Source organism: Electrophorus electricus, chromosome 18, assembly GCF_013358815.1.
Source record: "Electrophorus electricus isolate fEleEle1 chromosome 18, fEleEle1.pri, whole genome shotgun sequence".
Taxonomy (NCBI): Eukaryota; Metazoa; Chordata; class Actinopteri; order Gymnotiformes; family Gymnotidae; genus Electrophorus; species Electrophorus electricus.
Window position 1 is genome coordinate 5,041,690 of NC_049552.1, and position 24,505 is coordinate 5,066,194.

At 47.2% G+C, this 24,505-nt stretch overlaps 1 protein-coding gene across 9 annotated transcripts in view; it reads left to right on the forward strand.

Annotated features, from left to right (window-relative positions):
- The window catches only part of plch2a (phospholipase C, eta 2a), a 90,304-nt gene extending 70,323 nt beyond the window's left edge, over positions 1-19,981 (forward strand). For 6 of the 9 annotated variants that reach the window (XM_027011278.2, XM_027011282.2, XM_027011280.2 and 3 more), the window contains 18 exons: positions 71-164; positions 908-1,111; positions 1,307-1,427; positions 2,701-2,872; positions 4,809-4,916; positions 8,001-8,156; positions 9,431-9,529; positions 9,613-9,713; positions 9,817-9,905; positions 11,110-11,292; positions 11,797-11,904; positions 12,533-12,657; positions 13,669-13,753; positions 14,092-14,238; positions 14,405-14,484; positions 17,070-17,454; positions 19,501-19,529; positions 19,923-19,981. In XM_027011278.2, the coding sequence (XP_026867079.2) occupies positions 71-164; positions 908-1,111; positions 1,307-1,427; positions 2,701-2,872; positions 4,809-4,916; positions 8,001-8,156; positions 9,431-9,529; positions 9,613-9,713; positions 9,817-9,905; positions 11,110-11,292; positions 11,797-11,904; positions 12,533-12,657; positions 13,669-13,753; positions 14,092-14,238; positions 14,405-14,484; positions 17,070-17,454; positions 19,501-19,511 (2,268 nt within the window). In that variant the 3' untranslated portion in view covers positions 19,512-19,529; positions 19,923-19,981. Of the gene's footprint in view, positions 1-70; positions 165-907; positions 1,112-1,306; positions 1,428-2,700; positions 2,873-4,808; positions 4,917-8,000; positions 8,157-9,430; positions 9,530-9,612; positions 9,714-9,816; positions 9,906-11,109; positions 11,293-11,796; positions 11,905-12,532; positions 12,658-13,668; positions 13,754-14,091; positions 14,239-14,404; positions 14,485-15,200; positions 15,280-17,069; positions 17,455-19,500; positions 19,530-19,922 lie in introns of those variants that run through there. The other 3 variants (XM_027011284.2, XM_027011285.2, XM_027011286.2) reach the window with 3 other exon arrangements.
- The last annotated feature ends 4,524 nt before the right edge of the window (positions 19,982-24,505 follow it).

The following is a 24,505-nucleotide window of genomic DNA, read 5'->3' on the forward strand; positions in this document are numbered from 1 at the left end:
GTTGTTGGATTTTTTGTTGTTGTTGCTGCTGTTAATTTGTAATATTATCTTGGATTTGTATTTGTTTCAGATGACCAAAGTCACAAAAGAGCATTGCCTTGAAATTGTTGCCAAATTTGAGCCTTGTCCTGAAAACCAGACACTGGGGGTTCTAGGTATTGACGGTAAGATGACATATAGCATTCTACTCTTTCCTTTAGAAAGCATCTATTAAGCAAAGAGATGCATATGAGATTGAGAAATCTCTGGAAATAAATTAATATAAATGTAATTTTAGCTTGTGACCCCTTATTTTATTTCAGGTGAGTATTAACCATTGTGTCTGAACTGTCCATCTAGTCCTCTAGCAGATGGAAAACTCTTTTGGATTTGGATCATCCCTAATCCCCAGTAATTGATTTGTGGTTGATTAAGCATTGCTCTTTCTTCCCATAATATTCCCATCAGCTGAAGTCCTTGCGTTGTGCATGTTTTCACAGTCACACCTGACTGTGCTCATCAGCATATTATCATGACCTTAAGAGTTACAAATCCAATGTGTTAGAGCAGGAACGGCGTGAACATGTGCCACGTTTGAGTACTCCATGCCAGAGCACGTGCCTAGCTGGGGTACTCTACGCCTGAGCACGTGCTACGTTTGGGTACTCTACGCCAGCGCATGTGCCTTTGTGGTGTATTCCATGCCAGAGCACATGCCACGTTCACCACGCCAGAGCAAAGCACGTTCCCGTATACTCCATGGCCAAGTCTGAGAAAAGTTGTGCTGCTGTATTAATAATTCAGGTATTCACAGGCAGCCTTACAAAGCTAAACTGCAACCGAACAGGCATTTGGCCTTGACCCTTTGACCTCTAAGAACAGCTGTCCCGTTGCTTAAAGACTTCACCGATGTATTCCACTTGTCCAGGTTTCACGAATTACATGCGCAGCCCAGCTGGGGACATCTTTAACCCCGAGCACCATGAAGTCAACCAGGATATGACCCAGCCTCTGTGTAACTACTTCATCGCCTCGTCTCACAACACCTATCTGATGGGAGACCAGCTGATGTCTCAGTCCAGGGTGGACATGTACTCCTGGGTGCTGCAGGCAGGCTGCAGATGTGTGGAAGGTCAGTTCCATTCCCAGCGACTGAATGGATGGCATCAAATTAACAGAAATGTCTCAGCATAACATTAATGCTAAATGGAAGGAACAGGGGCTGAAGATATAACAGAAGGGATTAAATAATGAAAGACATTGTAAAAGCTGCTTTCACGTTGTTGACATTGTTGCCAAATGGTTTCCGCTTTTCTAAATCGTCCAGTGGATTGTTGGGATGGGCCGGACGGGGAGCCAATAGTACACCATGGCTACACCCTAACCTCCAAGATCCTCTTCAAGGACGTCATCGAGACCATCAACAAATACGCGTTTGTCAAGAACCCGTAAGTGCAAATGGAATTTATGACTTTCAGAATTATTCATATGCCTAGATTAATTAGATCTGATATCTCAATGCAGTGAGAAATAGGTGTGAGAGTTTGGGTATATCTGCACACACATATAAGCACACGTGTGTGTGTGTGTGAGTGTGTGTGTGTGTGTGTGTGTGTGTGTGTGTGTGTGAGTGTGTGTGTGTGTGTGTGTGTGTGTGTGTGTGTGTGTGTGTGTGAGTGTGAGTGTGTGTGTGTGTGTGTGTGTGTGTGTGTGTGTGTGTGTGTGTGTGTGTGTGTGTGAGTGTGTGTGTGTGTGTGTGTGTGTGTGTGTGTGTGTGTGAGTGTGTGTGAGTGTGTGTGTATGTGTGTGTGTGAGTGTGTGTGTGTGTGTGTGTGTGAGTGTGTGTGTGTGTGAGTGTGTGTGTATGTGTGTGTGTGAGTGTGTGTGTGTGTGTGTGTGAGTGTGTGTGTGTGTGAGTGTGTGTGTGTGTGAGTGTGTGAGTGTGTGTGTATGTGTGTGTGTGTGTGTGTGTGTGTGTGTATGTGTGTGTGTGAGTGTGTGTGTGTGTGTGTGTGTGTGAGTGTGTGTGTGTGTGTGAGTGTGTGTGTATGTGTGTGTGTGTGTGTGTGTGTGTGTGTGTATGTGTGTGTGTATGTGTGTGTGTGAGTGTGTGTGTGTGTGTGTGTGTGTGTGTGAGTGTGTGTGTGTGTGTGAGTGTGTGTGTGTGTGTGTGAGTGTGTGTGTGTGTGTGTGTGTGTGTGTGTGTGTGTGTGTGTGTGTGTGAGTGTGTGTGTGTGTGTGTGTGTGTGTGTGTGTGTGTGTGTGTGTGTGTGTGTGTGTGTGTGTGCGTGCACATGATCCTTTGTTACTTTTCCCTTTTTTCATTAGCACCACTGTTGCCAAAGGTGATAATCCTATCAAGATGCACCCAGCCAGGGTTCCTCAAGGTTGTTGCTAATGAAGTGCTATTTTTAGGCAACCTCTATCAGCATGGTCGTTTTGACATGCGGGCATATTTTGCCCACTTTAGGGTTTAACTTCAGGTCATCAGCTAGTTCAACATATATCAGTTTGTAACGCCCCTTGTGTTTCTCTTTCAAATATGACGGATGCTTGATTATTTGCTCACTTTCTCATCAGAAGCATGACAAGACATGACGTCCCTTTTTATAAAACTGTGGATTTCCCACTTGTGGGTGTTCTAAACTGCATCTTTTGCTGACTTTTCTCTTTACAGATCGTCTATGCATGCTGTTTGTGCCTTTGGTTTCCCCTCTATAGGTATCCGGTCATCCTGTCTATCGAGAACCACTGCAGCGTGCCTCAGCAGAAGAAGATGGCTCAGTATCTGGTGGAGATCCTGGATGAGAAGCTCGACGTGTCCTCCATCAGCGTTATGGAGTCTGGGCTCCTGCCCTCGCCTGAAGCCCTCAAAGGCAAAATACTTGTCAAGGTCAAATATTTTTGGCTTTTTGCTGTAACTAACCAACTGACAAGTCAGTCAGCCTAGTGGCTAGAGTCAGTAAAGAAAGAAAGCACCACGCTAGGGGGAGATGAGAAAACATTTCTGACAGGCAAATTCATGAAGCACCTTTCGTGTTGGTAGACATTCATAACACCGTTTTAACTAGAACAGAGCCTAAGATATAAACCCATTTGAGGTTTTGGGGAGGTGTAGGACTGTTTCATGCTTCCGCTTGGGGCAGGCAGTGTCTAAGGCGCCTGTCTGTTACGCCAGATTGATCATCGACGGTCAGAGTAGAGCTGCAGCCTGCTGCTTCCCGGGTCCCGCACAGCCTTCCCAACATACCCGGAGCCGCTTTAACAACCCCTTTCCATTAACTTCCCTGCACGAGCCTGTGAGATCTTTGCATCCAGGAAATCAGGCCACATAGCGTGAGGTGGAACTGCACGACGTGGACCTGGCTGCTATAATTGGAAGCCAAGTGCCGTCGGCCACTGGAGAGCTGGCCCCAAGGCACAAACTGGGCCATTGGATGATATTGACAAATCACTTGGCAGCGAGCCGGCAAGAAACGCTCCAGCTGGTGGTCTGAAGCCAACGTGCGCCACGTGAGCCGCATGTACTGGCCAGGGCGGCACTTTAGCACAACCACATGTAAGCGCCATATAGCCAGGTGCTTCATTTTTGCTTAGCCAACGTGCTTGCCTTAGTCACGCTTGGTTTCCCACAGCCTGCTGGTACAGCAAACGCCACCAACAAAACAGTACGACAAGAAACGGCAGGAGATGTGCTCTGTTATGATTTGGCCCTGAGGAGGAAGTGTGTACACCACACACTGGGTTTCGTGCTAATTTGTGAGCTATTTGTGCCCATTGGTAATGCTTCTTGCTACTTTGTTTCCAAACACAAATTAGATTTCACAACCCTGAGCAGGACTTAGAGCTTTGTGGGATATGACGTTCCCAGAGCTTGATTTGTACAAATCCAGAAATGCTTTTGGAAACAAGCACTGTTGTGGACAAAAAAGGGAAATAGAAAACCACCTTGTGGTTTGATGCTGTGAAGCATCAAACCACACACGCACACACACACACACACACACACACACACACACACACACACACACACACACACACACACACACACACACACTCTCTCTCTCTGCCTCTCTCTCCTGCCCACTTCTTATTCACTGAGAGTTATGGCTCCAACCTTTCAACCCCCTGACCTTGTAAAACACTTCCGAATCGATTGCTCCCGACACTAGGGCTCCACAGACCGTGCGTGGGATTGATCGCTGCTTTTCTTGGACCTCTCTGTCCTTTTGTAAGCGCACACCGCCACGCCGTGTCACCTAGTTGCGCTCAAGTCGGCTGTTACGCACATGTCAATCAAGCAATCACCAACAAGTGAGTGGACGAGCCGACAAGCCTGCCAGGTCTCGTACGCCGGTACCTGAGATGAGGCAGCGCAGCCTCATTATCCCCCTCATTTGTGAAGTGAGAGGACGTCTGAGTGCTTGACTGCTTGGTTAACCTGTTATTGGAGGTGTGACAAGGAAAGACACAGCTGCCCTTTATCAGGCTTTTTAAAAAGTGCTGCATTTGTGATCTGTTCCTTAATTCAAGCCTGCTTGGTCTGTGCATTCTCTTGAGATCTTTATGTTTTTCAGAAACATCTAAATATAACATCAAAATCTAAAATTTGCCTCGCTGCTTATGTAACATATGGCTAAGTCAGGGGGGCTGTGATATTATTAAGCATGGCCCAGTTACCCAAAAACATTGCAGTCTTGAGAGCATCTGCACTGCTGGAGACGGTGCGCTGACGTTGGCTCATGCCCAGACCAGCGTCCTCCGTGCGTTTGCCTTTTGTGCATCTCTATGTATTTCCGATTGTTCTCCGAACCTGTTGTACCGCGCAGGGCAAGAAGTTGCCAACCAACATTGATGAGAATGCGGAGGAGGGCGATGTGTCGGACGAGGACAGCGCCGACGAAATGGAGGATGACTACAAGCTGATGAACGGAGATGTGAGTGGCCTCTCGTCCCTGCAGGGCCTGGGGCTCTTCCAGTGTTCCCCTCAGATGTCCTCGCATGCTCTCTCTCTCTCGCTCTCTCGCTCTCTCTTGCTTTCTTTCTCAGCCTCGCTGTTCCTCCTGAAAGCTCTCTGTCTCTCCTCCTTGCTTTCGTTACATTTAAGCAGAAGCTGCCCTGCCTTTCTTAATCATGCTAATTCCACTGACGAACATGTCGCCGTAATATGAAGAACAATGTTCATTTAGCAACGTCCGAGCGCGTTCATTTAACGCATGGCGCACTTCTGACATTCGCATCACACTAATATAGCAGAACGCAGGGCATTAAGGGGATAGGAGACCACCCAGAAGCATTGTACATTATTCTGGGTTCAGTCATACTACTGTTATATTTATAACCGCTCAGGGCTCTTAGTACAGACTAAGTCCTAAGACCTGTTCATTTTTGATGAGACCCACCTTCAGCTCATCCTGTCCCTGCCTAAAAATCCAGAGAGCCATCGCTTTTCCTGTCTGCTTGCAAATCCAAAGTTTCACGTTCTCTGTATGGCATGAAATTATGTGGCGGACACATATTTTTACAAACCTGGAGTGTTGTTTTTTTGTGTTTAGTTTTTTTGTTGTTTTGTTTTTTTTTCATAGACAGCTTTGGTTGTCTTGCTTTATTTTTCACACCTTCCCACTACTCAGTTCAGCGTGACGCCAATAATAGAATCCACCTCCGTGCACATAAGCTGCAGTTTTCCAGAAAGCTCCCTCACCTTCTACTTTTGTGTCAATTTCTCATTCTCTTTGAAACGTGGCTCAAAGCGAACTCGCGCATGACCCCCCCCCCTGCAGTTTCCCACTCTTTTGTCTGAGCCGGAAGACCCTGTGTAATGTGGTAAATATTTCACAGGGGAACGAGAGTCTCGCTGGTCTGCAGCTCCGTTCAGACGCAGCCAGGCATGTAGCTTCTGAGGAGTCTCTAAGAGCTGTGATAAAGTGTGGTACAATACTGTTTCCTTGGGTTTCTTTTTTATACTGACAATGGCTGGGTTGCTATTGAAGTGGTAATCATGTGTGCTGTTAAGTGAACCCTGAATCAGTTATGAGATAGAGAAGCTCTTTAATCCAAATGGAATCATTTTTTGAGGTTTTTTTAAATGATTGTGTTAGCAGATCTTTCCTGTGATGATAATTCTCAGTTCCATGGGAAATATGGAAAATACTGTATGTTTCCTGTAGGTCGTCCTGACATATGTGAGGCAGAATTGATCATATGGCTCAGCTGTGTTCTGCTGTAATCTGACTATGGTGGCAGATTCACCATAGCTCATTAATCTAATATGTCAGTCATAGATTCCAAAATCTACGCACTGATTGGTTCATGAGCACAATCCCTGCCTGGTGCATTTCTGCTCGGTCACAAGATCATGACTTAAATATCGGTTTATAGTCTAGAAGTCTCCTGCGCTGTGTAAAACTAGATTGGCCCATGTGGTCCAAAACACAAACTGTATATGTCTATAGGATCTGACATGTGTGGACAAGTTTGGTGCTTTGTCATGCGGGGGGGGGGGGGGTTGGATGCTTGGACTCTGTGAACTGAAACACAACAGACGGCTAACGGCTCCAAGCTCTGACAGCCCATGCAAAACTTTGTTCTGAAACAATATCTTCTGCAGTGGCTCAACAAACCAGCTCACAGAAGCAAGGCTCTTGTCAGGTGAGTCTATCATCACGGAGAGTTCAGCTGCTTTCTGCCCAGCTCTGGAGAGCCACTCACAACAGATCAGCACGTTCACACACACACACACACACACACGCACACACACAGCACTAGCCGAGTCGTCGAGGAAAGACGGGAGCTGGTGTCATTCGTGAATATACCCTCCAGGCGATGTTCTCCCTCAGCTGGCTGGGGTGATTTCAAATTGAAATCATTTTGACCCGAAGCCTGGAAGTGGAGTGTGTAATGCCATTATGTACCTGCACATTCAGAAGTATGAGGTTGGCTCAGGAGTGACACACGCAGAGGGTGAGTCAATCCACCCCAGCGCTGCCATTGCATTATTATGCAATTATGCCATTATCTCCTGACACACATACGCCCACCCCTGCAAAAACTAATTCTTTTTTGTAGTCTCTCTCCTTTGCAACCTATCTATCTCACTCTTGCTCTCTCTTCCTCTCACTCTCTCTCTCTCTCTCTCTCTCACTCTCTCTGGCTCTCTCTCTCTCTCACTCTTGCGCTTTATCACTCTCCCTCATGCTTTCTATCTCTCTCTCTCTTTCTCTCTCTCTCTCTCTCTCTCACTCTCTCTGGCTCTCTCTCTCTCTCACTCTCTCTGGCTCTCTCTCTCTCTCTCTCTCTCACTCTTGCGTTTTATCACTCTCCCTCATGCTTTCTATCTCACTCTTGCTCTCTCTCTTCCTCTCACTCTCTCTCTCTCTCTCTCTCTCTCTCACTCTTGTGCTTTATCACTCTCCCTCATGCTTTCTATCTCTCTCTCTCTCTCACTCTATCTGGCTCTCTCTCTCTCTCTCTCGTGCTTTATCACTCTCCCTCATGCTTTCTATCTCTCTCTTTCTCTCTCTCTCTCTCACTCTTGCGCTTTATCACTCTCCCTCATGCTTTCTATCTCTCTCTTTCTCTCTCTCTCTCTCTCTCTCACTCTCTGGCTCTCTCTCTCTCTCTCTCTCACTCTTGCGCTTTATCACTCTCCCTCATGCTTTCTATCTCTCTCTCTCTCTCTCTCTCTCTCACTCTTGCGCTTTATCACTCTCCCTCATGCTTTCTATCTCTCTCTTTCTCTCTCTCTCTCTCTCTCTCTCTCTCTCACTCTCTCTGGTTCTCTCTCTCTCTCTCTCTCTCTTGCGCTTTATCACTCTCCCTCATGCTTTCTCTCTCTCTCTCTCTCTCTCTCTCTCTCTCTCTCTCTCTCTCTGGCTCTCTCTCTCTCTCTCTCTCTCTCACTCTTGCGCTTTATCACTCTCCCTCATGCTTTCTATCTATCTCTCTCTCTCTCTCTCTCTCTCTGGCTCTCTCTCTCTCTCTCTCTCTCTCCTGGCTTACCCGTTTCTCCCTTCCCTCAGACGTCCATGAACAGGAAGCATGTGGAGAACGTTGCAAAAAAAAAGCTGGACAGCCTGATGAAAGAGTCTCAGATCCGGGACCGTGAAGACCCGGACAGCTTCACCCTGGCGGCCCTGCCTCCCTCAGGCAAGCCCAGCGAGAAGGCTGCTGGGAAGGTTAGCCAGGAAACCATCGCACGCTCCCACCAGACGTCTCCCTGTGCGCTCTCTCTCTCTCCCTCTCCTCTGTTCCCTCTTTTTTTTGTATTTCTCTTTTCTCATTGTTGTTTTTCTCTTTGAAAGTGCAAGGCCTCTGCTGTTGCATACATTGCGTGGCCTGTTTGAATTTAAGCACGGACGGTGAAACGATCCAAAGCGAGGTCTTAAAGGTAGCGACTTCCTAGCAACTGTATATCGCAGGGCAGGTGGGTCAAAAGCTGTATCCTCCCCAAGACCCCCGACGGACTATTGCAGAAAATGGTGGGAGAAGGATTGAGTCGTTTGTTTGCTCTCGTGGGAAGACTCGGGCTCTGCTGTATGATTTAGTCCCCGTCCAACAGATAAACGGCTACCTTGGTCTGGCGGAGGAGATAACTGCTGTTGTAGCATGAGCATATTATGTTGGTGAAACCTCAGTGGCTCCCAGTTTCCACTGGGGTCATTAAGATGACCTCGGTGTCACTCAAGATGCATCGGGAGATGTGGCATTCCAACCGGAGTGCATGGTAATGAAAAGAGGGTCTTTTTTGTTACCCCGCCCCCAGCCCCACCCCTTTCCCCTGGACCCACCCCCCCCGCCCACCCCCCGCTCAGGGTCAGCTCGGGGGGCATGAGAGGCTGGGCAGCTTTCAGCACGCTCAGGATGGAGCTGCTGCCATCTGTTAGACGGTTGATCTCCTTTGGATTTCTCTTCAGAAGTAGTCTGGCACTCTCACTGTCCACTTCATGATTCTACGTCCTTACTCACTGCATCTAATGAGATTTCTCATCGGGCCGTTCCTGTTCCCACTTTTAAATGCAAGCGCTGGTGTGTGGCTTACCTAGTAGAGGAAGTCATTTGTCCCTTCCGACTCTTAATGAATCAGCCTTGGCTGAACTGTTGCCCAGAATTACAGTGCAGAATCTCCGCCAACTCCAGCGACACCAGCGTGGCGACAGCTAGAGCTGCGTGTGCACTGATGCTGCCACCTAGTGGCTAAAGTATATAGCACAAGATGCCCACCTTGCTTTTAACCTCCTGCATGAACCTCGTTACATGACGAAGGACATTGCCTCAAAATCTCTGTATCTTTCTCACCTGGGAGCCGTTTTTATTTTGGACATTTCCCACCTTTTGGTTTGCTCGAGGGATACAACCACACGTCATCCGTCATTTTATTTTAAGCAAGTGCTGGTGAGAGCAGGATGGATGAAGGACCCCTTCCAACGACCCGTTGCTGTCTTGGTTGCAGGGCAGAGGAGAAGACAGTACAGACACGGGAGACGAGGCCATCCCCAGCGCGAACAAGAAGTTGGCCAAATCCTTTATGGGCAGCTTCTCCAAACGCAAGGTCAGTCTCCCTCTCTGATGCACACACACACACCCACACATTGAGTCATCGAGTCACCGATCTGTGGTCTCCTGGCACTGTAGAAAAAGTCGAGCAAGCTGAAGAAGGTGTCCAGCTTTGAGGACACAGACACAGATCAGGAGAGCTCAGGCAGCGCATCACGAGCCCCCTCGCACCACAGCAGGTAGGAGGCGCACGGCAGGAGGGTGTATACGCAGAGGGGCTGTGGTGTGTGTATGGCAAGCCAGTGCTGCTTTGGTATTTAGCGACTGGGGTTGTGTCTGCAGAAGGAAGAAAACCATGAAACTGTCCAGGGCTCTGTCTGACCTGGTAAAATACACGAAATCTGTGGCCATGCAGGAGCTGGAGACCCAAGGTGAGGAAATACCACAGGAAGAGTATCACATTCACATATCACATATCACACGTCATATATCATACATCACATTCACATATCACACATCACACATCATACATCATACATTATACATCATACATCACATTCACATATCACACGTCATACGTCACATTCACATATCACACATCATACATCCTACATTATACATCATACATTATACATTATACATTATACATCATACATCACATATCACACATCATATATCATATTCACATATCACACATCATACGCCATACATCACATTCACATATCACATGTCATACATCATACATCACATTCACATATCACACGTCATACATTATACATCACATTCACATATCACACGTCATACATCACATTCACATATTACACATCATACATTATACATAATACATTATACATCATACATCACATATCACACATCATACATCACATTCACATATCACATACATCATACATCACATTCACATATCACACGTCATACATCATACATCACATTCACATATCACACGTCATACATCAAACATCATACATTATACATCATACATTACATATCGCACATCATACATCATGCATCACATTCACAGATCACACATACATCACATTCACATGTCACACATCATACATCATACATTATACATCATACATCACATATCACACATCATACATCACATTCACATATCACACATCATACATCACATTCACATATCACACATACATCATACATCACATTCACATATCATACATCATACATCACATTCACATATCACACATCATACATCAAACATCATACATTATACATCATACATCACATATCGCACATCATACATCATGCATCACATTCACATATCACACATACATCACATTCACATGTCACACATCATACATCATACATCACATTCACATATCACACATCATTCATTATACATCACATTCAAACACCACATTCACACATCACAATCACACATCATATATCACATTCACACATCAAATTCACAAATCACACTTATGTATCACATAAAAAATTCACATTATGTTAGTTATTGAAGCTGCATCTTCTCATCCCCTCCAGAAAGCTTTACATGTAATAGGCATGTGACAGGCATTTGGCAGACATGTGACAGGCATGTGGCAGGCGTGTGTCCTTTGTACTCTGACACTGTATTTACCTTGTGGCTTGTAGGTGGGACCAGCTGGCTGGTGTCCTCGCTGAGCGAGACCAAGGCTCAACAGCTGCTACAGCAAAGGCCCACCCACCTCGTGCGCTTCAACCAACGGCAGCTTTCGCGCATCTACCCCTCGCCCTACCGTGTCGACTCCAGCAACTTCAACCCGCAGCCCTTCTGGAACGCCGGCTGCCACCTGGGTACGTCCGCACCCCAGCCCGATGTGCCTCGGGACCGAGAGGACAGAAACAGCCCGGGGAGGTGGTCGCTAAATGCTCTTCTTGGAGACCTCGTTTCTGTTCAGCTTGCTCATTAGTGCGTGCGGAACATCCTGATTGGCTGGATGAGTAGTTCCAGGCAGCAGCTGAACTCTGCAGGAACGTAGATGTCCAGGAACAGAGTTAGTGACCATTGTGATTCCACACTGCCAGGGTTGCTGCCGGGTGTATTTGATGGGCGTTTACAGTCGGTAAAATAGGATTTAAGGAGTGGCACGGGTGGCGTGCAGGTGGAAAGAGATCAATTAAGTAAATTAATCAGTTACACTCTATAGTGTCTTTTATAGTGTAAACGCATTTGTAACACAAGCATATTGGTATGAAAAGCAGGTACTATAGAGGTCACGTAAAGCATTCTCTGTGTGTGTGTGTGTGTGTGTGTGTGTGTGTGTGTGTGTGTGTGTGTGTGTGTGTGTGTGTGTGCAGTGGCTTTAAACTACCAGTCCGAGGGCCGGGTCCTTCAGATGAACAGGGCCAAGTTCTACAGCAACGGCAACTGCGGCTATGTCCTCAAGCCCGAGTGCATGTGTGAAGGTGAGGATAGAGCGCGGCTTGCGAATAAACGCCATTTCTCTCCATGAGATTAGGTTTAGTTTAGATTCTGCGCACCACATTGCTCTACGAATTTCTACACATTAACTTTATCAAATGAAAATGATGAAATTATGACCGCTTCAATATCAGATTCTTCCCAGAGGCAATCAGACCTAACTCACTGGTGTCCAACCCCACCCCCCAATGCCTGCCTGGACTAAACCAGACTCAATCCATCACCATCTGGCCCATCAACACTCAAGACTTATTGTATTTCCTGCATCTTCTGCACACTTCTTGCACGGTTGTATTGTGCATTCACACTTTGTACTCCAGTGTATTACGCTGCTGTACTGCGTGATGTGGAAGAAATGACATCTCACTTCATATACCCAGAGGAACGTCAGTAAAACCTCAACTTGAACTTTCTATAAGTTAACACTTATAGGTTTGCTACTATTTACCACTAACTTTGCCACTATCTACCACTGTGCCACCAGTATCCAAAGAAAAGGTGTCATAACTGCTTCCCCTTAAGCAATGTAGGTCAGGGTTCTGTTGCTAATATGCTTTAAATGGGAACGTGACCTCTGTCTTGCTTTCTCTCATTGTTTCAACCTGCCGTCAGGCTCCTTTAGCCCGATGCTGGAGGACCCGCGGCCTGGGCAGATGAGGAAGCAGCTGGTGCTGAAATTAATCAGCGGGCAGCAGCTGCCCAAACCCAAGGACTCCATGCTGGGAGACCGCGGAGAGGTGTGCACTGCGGCTGGAGCGGGAAAACCAGCCATGCCTGGAATCCTTTCCCTGTCCCGTCTGTTCCCTTCTCCCTCTCTCTCTCTCTCCCTTTTTCCCCAGCATACATTTATACGTACGCACGCAGACGTTGTAGCATCGACGGCGAAGAAGAATCACAAAGTACCCTTTCTTACCAATGAGACCACGATTGTTTACCAATAACAGGCCAAAGACAGACTAGGTGGGGCAAAAGGGGAGGTTTTCAGCACAATGTAGAACATTCATTTTGAAGCTAAATACAATCTGCAGAGAAGCATTCTGGGAGTCCTCCTGCTCTCAGTTCCCAGTGGCTCATAACCACTATATATTGACTGCAGCATGTAAGAGAGTGTCTCCTTCTTTCATGGAAAAATGGGGTTTTTCACACTTCTCCTATTGTTTCCAATAGAAAAATCTTGAATTCTGCTGTAATGTATCCTCAACCCCTTTGGGGGGCTTCTGGGGTCCGTGTTGGTGATGTGTCACTAAGCTTCTCAACTTGACAATGGAGCCCCCAACACAATGCTGGTTCGTACCAGTTAAGCCCACCCATATTACCAGCCCCTCTCAATAATATCTGATACTAAACAGACAAATGTTTGGCCACGCCCTTCCCACAGTCCGTCTGCTCCGTCCATAATTACCGAGCTGTCTAATCAGTATTAGACCCTAACCGAACACAACACAGCCCAGATCATTCCCCTGCGACAGTTTTATACCTGTGCCCACTTTAAGCCTTCCTCCCTTATAAGAGTGGTGCTTGGACCCCGTGGGATGACCCCAGAAACTGGAGCTCGCCCCACAGGGTCCGTGGCCTTCACGCCCTAAAGGGGCTTCGGCCCTGTTCGGCCTGGGGATATGATGGAGGTGGTGGTGCTGCACACACTGCTGATTCTTCTACTGCTGCATTTAATAAACAATGGCGTGAATATACATATATAAGCATATATTTATTTATTTATATACATATATATAATCTATGTTGTGTAGATCATAGACCCCTTCGTGGAAGTGGAGATCATTGGCTTGCCTGTGGACTGTTGCAAGGAGCAGACCCGAGTGGTTGATGACAACGGTGAGTGGCGGTCATGGGTCAGAGGGGTTTCACGTGCCGCGCAGGTGGTGGCTGACCTCTGGAGCCCAGCAAGCACCCGTTCAGGCTCAGCCATTATGTCTGGCGTTTCAGGGGCTGGTGCTTCATGCTGTGTAGTATCAAATTGTGTGTGTGTGCGTGTGTCTGTGTGTGTCTGTGTGTTATATATTATGCATGAGGCTGGCACCACTGAACTGCATCACTCTGGCTCTAATCGTCTTAATAATTCATGAATTCTTAAAAATCGTGTATGCCGTTTACTAACACTTTCCCCTTCTACTCTCTCACTGTCTCTTTCTCTCTCTCGCTCTCTCTCTCAGGATTCAACCCCATGTGGGAGGAAACCCTGGTCTTTACTGTGCAAATGCCAGAGATTACACTCGTGCGCTTCCTAGTCTGGGATCACGACCCCATTGGCCAGGACTTCATCGGCCAGAGGACCATCGCCTTTAACAGCATGATGCCAGGTAGCCAGGTCTCCCTTCCAGCTAGACTTTGGCGCTCATTTCCTGCCTGGAAACAGACCCCTTCCCTCTTTAAGTGTCATCACCACCCGCTTTGTAACGCAGTGGAATTTCAGTGACTCTAACCGCTTCAGTACCTGACGATGCCGGATAAATTTTCACCGTGCAGGTTACCGTCACGTGTATCTGGAGGGAATGGAAGAAGCATCCATCTTTGTCCATGTGGCTCTGAATGACATCACTGGTAAGGTAGGTGCCCTGGCCTCTATGAGGAAGCACAGCCTTCCTTGGTTATCGCTCTCCTGGTGAGGCAGTCTAGGTTTTTGCACCACTATTCCCATCCTCAGGTTTTGTGTTTATAAAATATCAGTGCTTTGCCCTTTTTCCTTTATTTTCTTGTCTGGGGAGGTTATATTTTCTAAAAGTTCTACAGTCGCTTTGAAGGGAGTAAAGAAGTTAACTTCTAAATTCAGACGTTCGTTGACGTAGGTATGAGGCAAGAAAGAATGAGTATGCCGGAACAGAAGTAGGTTTTATTCTGGTATGTAATGCAATATGTACTTTCTGCTTATCTGATTGTCTTGGGTAAACAGGCACCTTAGCGGGTAACTGCTTGTTTGGTCCATCTTAATCGTTATACATTCTCAACATTAGCACATTGTGGCTGTTCTACATTATCATGTTGAAATTTGTGGTTTTCAGGAATTAAGCCTGATAGAATAGATATTTGAACATTTTGAGGTGCTATCTTATAAAAAACCATTCACCTCTATGTTGTTAATTATTTCATGTCATTTTTCATAGACTGTCTCCATGATACTGTGATGATTACAGATGTGTGTTTTGTATAGTTTTCTATCTCTCTTTGTATAGTCTTTCCTTGCCTCTCTCTCCCTCTCTCCCTCTCTCTCTCTCTCCCTCTCTCTCTGACCGCTCTCTCTGTCTCTTTCTCTTTGTGCTTTCAGTGCAACCTCCTTAGTCGAAAAGCTGTGTTTAGAGGCAGGAATTTGTTAGGAGCCCCGATGCTGTCACTCAGACTTTCAGGTGTAGTGAGACGCAATCAGCACCCTCTGCATGTGCCATATGTCCGCCTCCCCACCTCCGCCGTGCTCGCGCCCCTCGCGAGCACGTGACCGAGCCTGGCCTCATGCACCAGCATCCAACCTTGCCAACTCACGCAGAGATGGGTTGTGCCATGATGACCACTGCCTATTAGCTCGCCAGCTTTCTCATTTGACCCCTAAGCAGATCCAGTGTCCCGGTTCCCCCTCTGCTGTGGAGGGCAGCGGTAGGCACCAGGGCTGGGTGGGGCTGGGTGGGGGTGGGGGGCTTTACAGAAGCCGCGTTCCAGGGGCGACAGCTCCTCCTCCAATTTCACCTCACTCAGGAGATTCTCAATCTGCAATACGGCCTTGAACGTCCTGTTTTGCAATATCTGGCTATTCCGTCCGACCCGGCTGATGGGCGTGGGCACACCGTACCCATGCCTGTAATCTTAGAAAGGACGTCGGATGAACCTTAGTCACTCATGGTCGGTTGTTTTGTTGACGATGAAGAGCCAGAGCTTAGCAGGTACTCTTTCCTGTATTCTGCTTCTCTGTATTCAGTTCGGCTGGCTGTTTTTTATTATGTGGGTTAATTATCTGTTCCCGAATCTATTTAGTCTATTTAGTGTTGTTGTGCTGCCGGAAATTGCCAAACTGATACGTTGCGTTTCTTAGATTAGTAGAGCTCACTTCTGTGCTCTTTGGAATCTTGGTGTTCCAGCTATTACTCTTTGTATGCTTTTGTCTGTATGCTTTTATGTGTATCCCATTTGCTGATGGTATATTATATTAAGGACATTCCACATGGATCTACTTTTACATAGTTCATGAAATGACATTGGGTGCGAAGCTTTGCAAAAGATACAGTAAGCTGAATGTATTGTTTGCATGCCCCCTTTGATATTAGAACAAAATAAGGCTGACCTATGATTCAGGTAACCAGCTCATTAATTAAATGTAGTACCTCGATATTGTTCTGGGTTAAATCAGATGGACGTTTCCGATGTGACGCACAAGCAATAACCCAGTGTCATTTTTCGTGCAACGTATTTGTGAATTTCCCACTTCATTACATTTCCACCCTGGTGTGCCTCCTCCATATCTGCTTAAACAGCTCTGTGTTCACACTCGGCTGAGTACGTGTCCGACATGTGTGTCAACTTGCACCGGGCCGGTGTAGTTGCACATTTGACCAAGTTATGCACATGTATTGTTGTCCGTCCTCCTGTCGTGGCTAGTCTATCTGAGAAAAAAAAGGAATATTTCGTCCAGCAGTGGTAATGTTGCAGATGAGTAGTTGAAGCCAGTAGAGAACAGCAATATAAAGGCGGGGCAGTGACAACTAGCTGATAAGTGCCTTGCTTGTATTTATATAATGTTGCTTTCAACTCATAAAGTCTGATTTAAAAAAAAAACCAGTAAGCTACATTTTATATTATGTTTTAACTATTTGAAGTCTCTTGATCATTTCATATGGTACCTGGAATTTTGGTCTAACAGTATAGTAGCTATTATTTAATTATATTTAACTATACGTTATTGGGGATGGCCCCAATATTAGTTGCATTATGTTCAAGCCTAACATGGTTAACTGGCTATTTTGAGACTTTGTGGCAGTTTTTAACATTTAAAAGTTTTTATTTTTAACTTGCATTTACAGCATGATTACTGTATTTGCATAATCACTAACATTCCATTATTGGGCACTGCCTGCTTTTTGCAAGTGATTCTTGCTGATCCCTTCAGTCTACCGACCCTCATGCTGCTTTCCCGCCATTCCATTCGCAGGCACGGCCGGCCAGCGGAATAAAAGGGCTGTTCCACAGAAACCCAAAGCAGGCTTCTCTAGACAGCCATGCTGCTGTGCTACGCGGCCGTAAGGCCGCCTTTGGTGCCCACCTGCTTCGCCGCACGGCCAGCGCGCCCACCAAGGGCCAGCCCAAGGCCAAGCGCGGCTTCCCTGAGATCTCCATCGACACCAAAGACTGCAGCTCAGAGGGCGCCAGTGAGGAGTGCGAGTTGGAGGAGGCTCCAGACGCCCACCCCAGCAGGGACGCTGCCTCGGCAGCTGTGGCGGACACGGCCACGGCGGCTACGGTTACGGCGGTTACAGGAGCGGCGCGATCGTGGGAGCACGGCACCGATGGGCAGCTCCAGCCGGACAACGGTAAAGGTAAGGCTGCGTTACTCCGCCCCCAGCCTTGGGCGGAACCATCGCGCGACCAAGGGGCCATGAGCGAGCCTCTGAAGACAGCGACTCAGTCCAGGTCACGGGACCCACCGGCAGAAAAGAAGGCAGTTCTTACCCGTGTTACCGTCGGCGCTTCCGCACGAGTAGGGTTTACTTCCGACTGCGTCCAATGTGTCATCGCGTTGAAGGAGAATCCTGAGCTGGAGGTGAAGGTGACATGCAACCCGACTCCTCCTGGGCCAGGCAGGGCCTCTTGCTCTCCTAAAACACCCCAACAAGTCCATCCAGAGGCTGGCTCCACGCCTCTAGCCTTGACACAACCCGAACAGGCAGAGCAACCTGAGCTCGAAGCCGATACCGAGGTTCAGTCCTCCGAACCCGAGCCATTGCCCAGGTCTAGATCGAAGGCTAGGCAGGTCCCGGGTGCACCAACCCACCCCAGACTGGACGCCTCATGCAGGGACGCTGGCTTATGCAGGCAGGGCCCCCCACTCAGCTCTGGCAGCCACTGTAGGTCGGTCAGCTCCCAGAGCAACTGGAGCGGCTGCAGCAGCCTGGAAAGTCTGGATCTTCCTCTCGTTATTCCGGCGCACGTGATGGACAGCCGGAAGCATGCGGCGGGAACGCTGCAGCGAGAAATGAATGCCCTGTTCGCCCAGAAATTGGACGAGATTCGCTGCAAGTCCCCTTTGTTCTTCGCCGGTAAGATCATGGCACTTCCCTGGATGAATCTTTCAAGATCAACTTGAGTGCTCTAGGTCCAGTGCCCTAAGTCCAGTGCCCTAGGTGAACCCCCTTTAGTAGACACTTTAGTAGATCCCAGCAGATATATTGTTAGTATGTTTGGACTTCCCAGTAACTTCCTTTTTAGGTCCTTAGTGCTTACTGATCCTTTTTAAAAGTATTGTTTTACCTGTAACAGGTTAAATCTTGTTTTCACTTTTCCCCCATGTAAAATCCCATTTTTGCCATGATTTTATCTGATGATCCAGGCGTTGCTGACGAAAGGTGGTAAAGTGCAGATAAAACCCCACTTTACAATATCAACAAAAGATGTCCACTAACTCAGAAATGGCTGTGTGATTAAACCTTGCTTATGTTACAGTAGAGAACGTAAGTGTGATCAAATCATTTTGCTCATGAAAGATGATGCTTTAAGCACCACATTATTTGAAATATTACAAACTAGTCAGACTTTCTGCAGTTTACTGTGGTTTTCTTCCTAACTAGATGCTACAGAATTGACATTATGTAGACTTTAGTAGAGTTGCGCTACTCTCTTTAAGTTCCCTCCCTTTGGCTAATGCAGCCCAGCTGCTGGGGGCACTAGGGACAGTGCTGGAAAGCCTAGTGGTTTTTTTCTGTGGGAGTACAAAGTTACTTTTCATATTTTTCCGTGCAGTCCAGCACTGTGAGTATTCAGTAGTCACAGTGCATGTAGAGTACATGTAGAATGGTTTCTGTAAGTTGTTACTTGTCATAATGCACGTAATCATAAAAACATTTAATTAATAACAATTGTGTTTTATTGTAGGATTGATGTGGGGACATGAAAGGTTTATTTATAGAAAACATTTTTGTAGCTTGTTAGTTAGTTCTTAATTCCCGAATGTAATATTTAGAAGAGGAAAAACTATCATCTTATAATTCTGTCTATCTGGTTTCAAACCACTGAGTCAGTTCAGCTTTGTGCAACATACATCACCGGACTTCGCCTTGGGACTCGATGAGGAGCGGTTGTGTTGCAACCCACATCCCAACAAGAAAAGTGTTTAAATTTCCCATATTCCCATGACTGTCATGGCTTATCCATATCTTCAGACTGGGTCTCTGCTATAATCTTTACTGTATGCCTCCCCTCCTGCAGAACGGTTCATTAGATAATACATTACCTAGTTGCCTGCAACATCTGCAGTTCTACCATGATAAAATCAGATCTGCTCCGAAAACCCACCCGGCTAAAATGTATTCTTCTGATGTTTTCTTTCTGCCTTTGTTCCTTTCTTCTTGCATGCTCTTTGTCCTTAGTGCAAAACTGACGGGCTGGTCACAGCCAGGTAAACTGACCTTTTTGTGATCACATCTTTCTTCCGCATGTGTCGTCTCTCTCGTTCATCGTCTGCTTTCAAAGTCGTCCTCGCCTTGATAAAAGTGTTTATACCAGATACGAAACAAAGACAAAACAAAGTGTGTGAATGAACGTGAAGGCATGCTGCATGTTTAATACGCATCTGTGTCTGTCCACTGTTCGTTATACGCGTGTCAGCCATTATGTCATACACGTGGACTGTGAGATTTTGCACTGCATATTTGAATTCCTAGGATTCATGTTTCGGCTGGCTGACGTGTTTTTGCGCATTTGAGTTCAGCGGCTCGTCCTGCTTGTATTTCATGCAGAGATGTCTTTACTACTGCGACTGAGATCTTGTCTGCTTGTCTCGTTCCTGCAGACCCTTCCCCCGTGCGGGGGCTCACTCCATCCCCACACGACTTGGAATCCATTGCTGAAGAAAATCAGGTTCCTTTGACGTCCACATGCAGTCCAGTCGGTCCCTTGCCGCATTGCCACTGTCACTCCGTCAATTTGTGTCCGCCATCCACAGCAATAACAGCCGCTTCAGGGGAGGACTGCCGTAGCCCTGTACACGCGAACGAGGACACTACGCACTTGACCACCCCCCTCCAGGGTCTCCCCGCCAACGTCGGCAGTGAGGAGAAGCACAGCGACTCTTCCCTGTCCATGAGTTACTTTGATGTTGGGAGCAATAAGGCCCTTATATCAGAGCAGGCAGAAAGAAATACGTCGAAACCCTCTGCCGCTGGCATAAATGGTGAGACTGGACAGACTTTAGAGCTGGATGCATATCCGCCTGCCCGGGTCGAGACTCTGAAGACCTTGTACGACGGGGAAGCGGTTCGAGGCTTGCGGTCTGAGTCCGGGCCTCCCGTCCAAAGAACCGAGACCAACGGCCATTCGAGGGTGCCGTGCCCGGCAGACGAGCACTCTGCCGTGCCCGAGGTCTCCATCGACGCCACGCTGAACGATCGCCTCTGGATCAAGCTGGAGGCGGGGAGCCACCGCGACAGTGTGTCCTCCTCTTCAAGCATCTCCTCCAATGACACCGTGATTGACCTCTCGCTGCCCAACCTGGCCAGGAAGAGCCTGACGTGCATCCGACCGGCCCCCAGGGACCTCGTGGACAGCCAGGGCCCGTCCAACGGCCAACGGCGCTCGGCCGCCTCCGTCAGCGTCCACACGCCACGTGTCAGCAAGAGCAAGTCCAACCCCAACCTGCGGGACGGCGAGATGTGCGAGCCGTCGGACGAGCTGCAGCCCAGGCCGCTAGTGGCCGAGCGGGACGCCGGCAGGCTCACGCAGCGCCGTCACACGTGGAGCCGGCTGTATATGGAGGGCCTGAAGCAGCAGTCGTCATCTGCCGCCGCCAGGAGGTGCCCCTCCCCCGCCGTGAAAGACCCAGACGCTGCCTCCAAGTCCAAGAGCTTGGGCGACCTCACCTCGGATGACATCGTGTGCGACTTCGACAGCAAATACCGCAGCATCAGCCGCAGTTTTGTCGCCCGGCCCGGCCGCCAGCAGAGAGCACTGCGAAAGCCCCGTGACGACCTCGCCGAGCAGCTGAGGCGGCTGACAGACGTGGAGCCCCTGACGAGCGACGATTTTGCCGCGCGCCACCACGGCTCGGAGGCCGGGCCGCGCGAGGCCAAGGAAGAGGTGAAGGATGAGGCTCCGCCCCTGCGCAGGAACTCATCGCGCAGCCAGAGCCGTGTGCGCCACATCGCCAATCGTGCCAGGCAGGCCCAGGAGAGGCAGCGGCTACAGGGCCTGCTCAGGGCCTCCGGTAGCCCAATTGAGGAGCGGGGGATCCCAGAGGGGGCCTGCAGCGTGGCCCACAGCCCCTGTGCCAGCCTGGACCTCCTGAGCCAGCTGCCTCCTGGCCCACCCCACTACAACACCTTCAACCCGGACGATGAGGTCTTTTTCATGCTCCGTCTCTGACAGGGCTCATGCATGAAGGGTCGTGGATGAACCACAGAGATGCATGCAGGCACACACATATACACACCCCCATCAGACATACACTCAAATGTAACCCAAAATCAAAAGCAGTGGGCATTGTTTCTCTCTCTCTCCCTCTCTCTCTCTCTCTCTCTCTCTCTCTCTCTCTCTCTCTCTCTCTCTCTCTCTCTCTCTATCTATCTCTTTTTTCTATAATTTGAATTTCATGGGAGACTGTCTTTCAGTCACTACCCAAAGTATAGAGCTCATATGAAGTCTGGCTTATTAGATATTTTATTGGTTTTATGCACTTACTACTGTAGTAAACCATCTACTTCAGCCTGGCTGTATGGCAGTTTGATAACTTCAGGGCTGCAGGTCATACATCAGGCCTAACAAATAAAAACAGATACAATACATAATAAATACACCAGGCCAAAAAAAAGCTGACCATGATGAAATGTGAGTGGTATGTCAGGATGGTCCAACCATCTTAGTCTTGGATACTACAGTTCATATTAAACTTTTAAGCTCTTTGAAAGCAGCCAAGCACTCGATAGGCTTTTCAGTGTATTACGCTAAATGCACTCTTTATGACTTAAAACTGGCATGTGATGCAGAAATGAGGCATTCCCAAACTGATATGCCATTCTGAATTTTGTCATTTTTAGTTTAAGTGCTTGACTGTAGCAATAGAGAATTACAGAGTTGTTGAGATGTACGATTACTTGCTTCCTTCATTTTAGATATGTTTACTATTACTTGATCAAATACCAATGCATCTCTTTGGTGTTGTATAGGAGTATAGGAGATTTTTTATAACAAATGCATGGAATGTATTTGCTACAATAATTTATTGTTTTTTCCCCATATTCCTTACATTAGGTGAAAGTTTTACTGTCATTTTGAATTTTAGCTTAATATTATTTAATGTTTTCAGTTTAAAAATAGAAACTAGCCATTTTTACCACTTAGCGTATGCCTTTAATATTTAGTGTGTGCACTGTATAGAGTGACACCAGCAGACTCATGTACAGTAGTCGCTCCATTTTTGTCAGAATTCCTTGCATGTTGGTGATGTAATGTAATCCTTTCCAACTTTATCATTTAAGATTTATTTTTAAAAATTTCCAGCCACACAGCCTGTCGACTGCAGTAGATATCAGTGTTTTAAAGTTTAAGGAATTCTGCTGAATATATGTACCCTGACATGCACGAAAGGAGAGGAATAAATTTATACAGAGTACATCTCCAACTTTGTACTGTAATGTTTGCACTGTCATGCCAGATACCTTGGCAAGTCTAAGAGAATTTTTAAGTAAAAGCATATGTATATAGACTGTACTTGTGCGTGTCTTTTTTTCTTTAGCGCGCTCGCTCCAAACTCCTAGAATGCTCCAGCTCGGGAGCATGTCATTCTTATGCAGTGCAGCAACACCCAGTCTCAGGTGTACTGTGATTTATTTATTAGTTGCGTGTCAAGATAGAGGTAAAGGATGGGTCCTTTGATCATTTTCTTCCCTTCACACTTTACCAGCTTCCCAGCACTCTTCACACAATAGTTTAAAATTCCTTTTCCATCTGAGTACTTCAGTCAGTACTAATGTTTAGTTTAGTTCTCACTCATAAGAGAACTAAAACAAAAAAACAAAAAAACAAAACCCTTTTTGACAATATAAATATTCCCTGTTGTTGTCAAGTGAGATCTGCACAAGGGTTCTGTTTTCTCTCTCTTTTTCATGTCCGTTTAAACCCCACGGAGTATAAAGCGAAAGGGTCAGGCTCTCCAGGAAGTACGGCCCTCTCTGCGCTTTTATGTCCACTTTCAGTGGACTCCCTTTTCTTCGGGCTTGCCCTGCTAAACCTCTCCATTACTGCGAAGAGGACTCCTGTTGGGGAAAAAATGTCGCCGGGAACAAAATCGAGTCTTTCCCCGCACTTGACAGCCAATTGCATCTCTGACCCAGAGGCCCATAAGAGCGCCTCTGTTCCGGCTGCCAGTTTTGACCTAATGCAGTTGCCGCTGTTCACCGTGCCGTGGAGAGCATTGGCTCGTCACTTGGAACCCTCTGCCGCACTGCCCATAAGCCGCCTCGATGGATTCGTCTTCATTTATGACTGACAAGGACGACAATGGCCCAGACATGCCTTGGCTGGCAGTCGCCTCGGTGATGGTTGCCGGCGAGATACGAGGGGAGCCGGGGCTCTTCCGCAGTCCCGAAACCGCCCTAGTACCCACGAGCCTCGGTGAGTGACAGGGATTGTACACTCATGTCACTCATACAAAAGTGTGCTTCATTAGCATTCAGGAGGCGTGGGGTCAGGGCTTTTAGTTCGTATTTAACACGGTGGGTTTGGATGGTGTCAGCATTTGGGCATCACCATGAAGCCAGTGCAGCCACCTCCAAAGAGGCGGTAAAGTTGTCCAGAGGGTTAAAACCTCTACTAGACCTAGACAGGGTTCCCCTTCTAAAGTGTAGTATATTCAAATTATGGCCTTAAGAGTATAATTAAGTCCAGTGGAGGCCACAACAACAGCAAAAAAAAAAAACACCTCATGAGTGAACTCATTGCTATTTGCTATTTAACCTTTGTAAGAATGAGGAATCTACAGATCAAAAGATCAAACATTATTAAGTCTCAGAATAATTGTGGAAAACTACAAAAGGACTAATCTGTATCTTTGGTGTTAAATAATTGTGGATGTTCTGAGTGATTTTTGCTGTAGTGTTTTTTAGCATCAGTAGCATTAGTAGTATTTTGATATTAGTAGAAGTAGCAGCACTTTGACAAATATAGGAGATTTGTGTATTTGTATTCACTTGACTTGGTTTTTGAGGTGTTCCCTTGTTATTTTAGCTGCAATAACACTGTCTCTGAAACAAAGACTCAAAGCACATGCTTGTTTTGTGTCCAGTTCCTTACTGCTCCACATCCCACCTCCCGTACTCACAAATCCCTGGAGATTTCACGATTACAGTCTCTCACCCCCTTTCCCTCGACTTTCTAGAACAT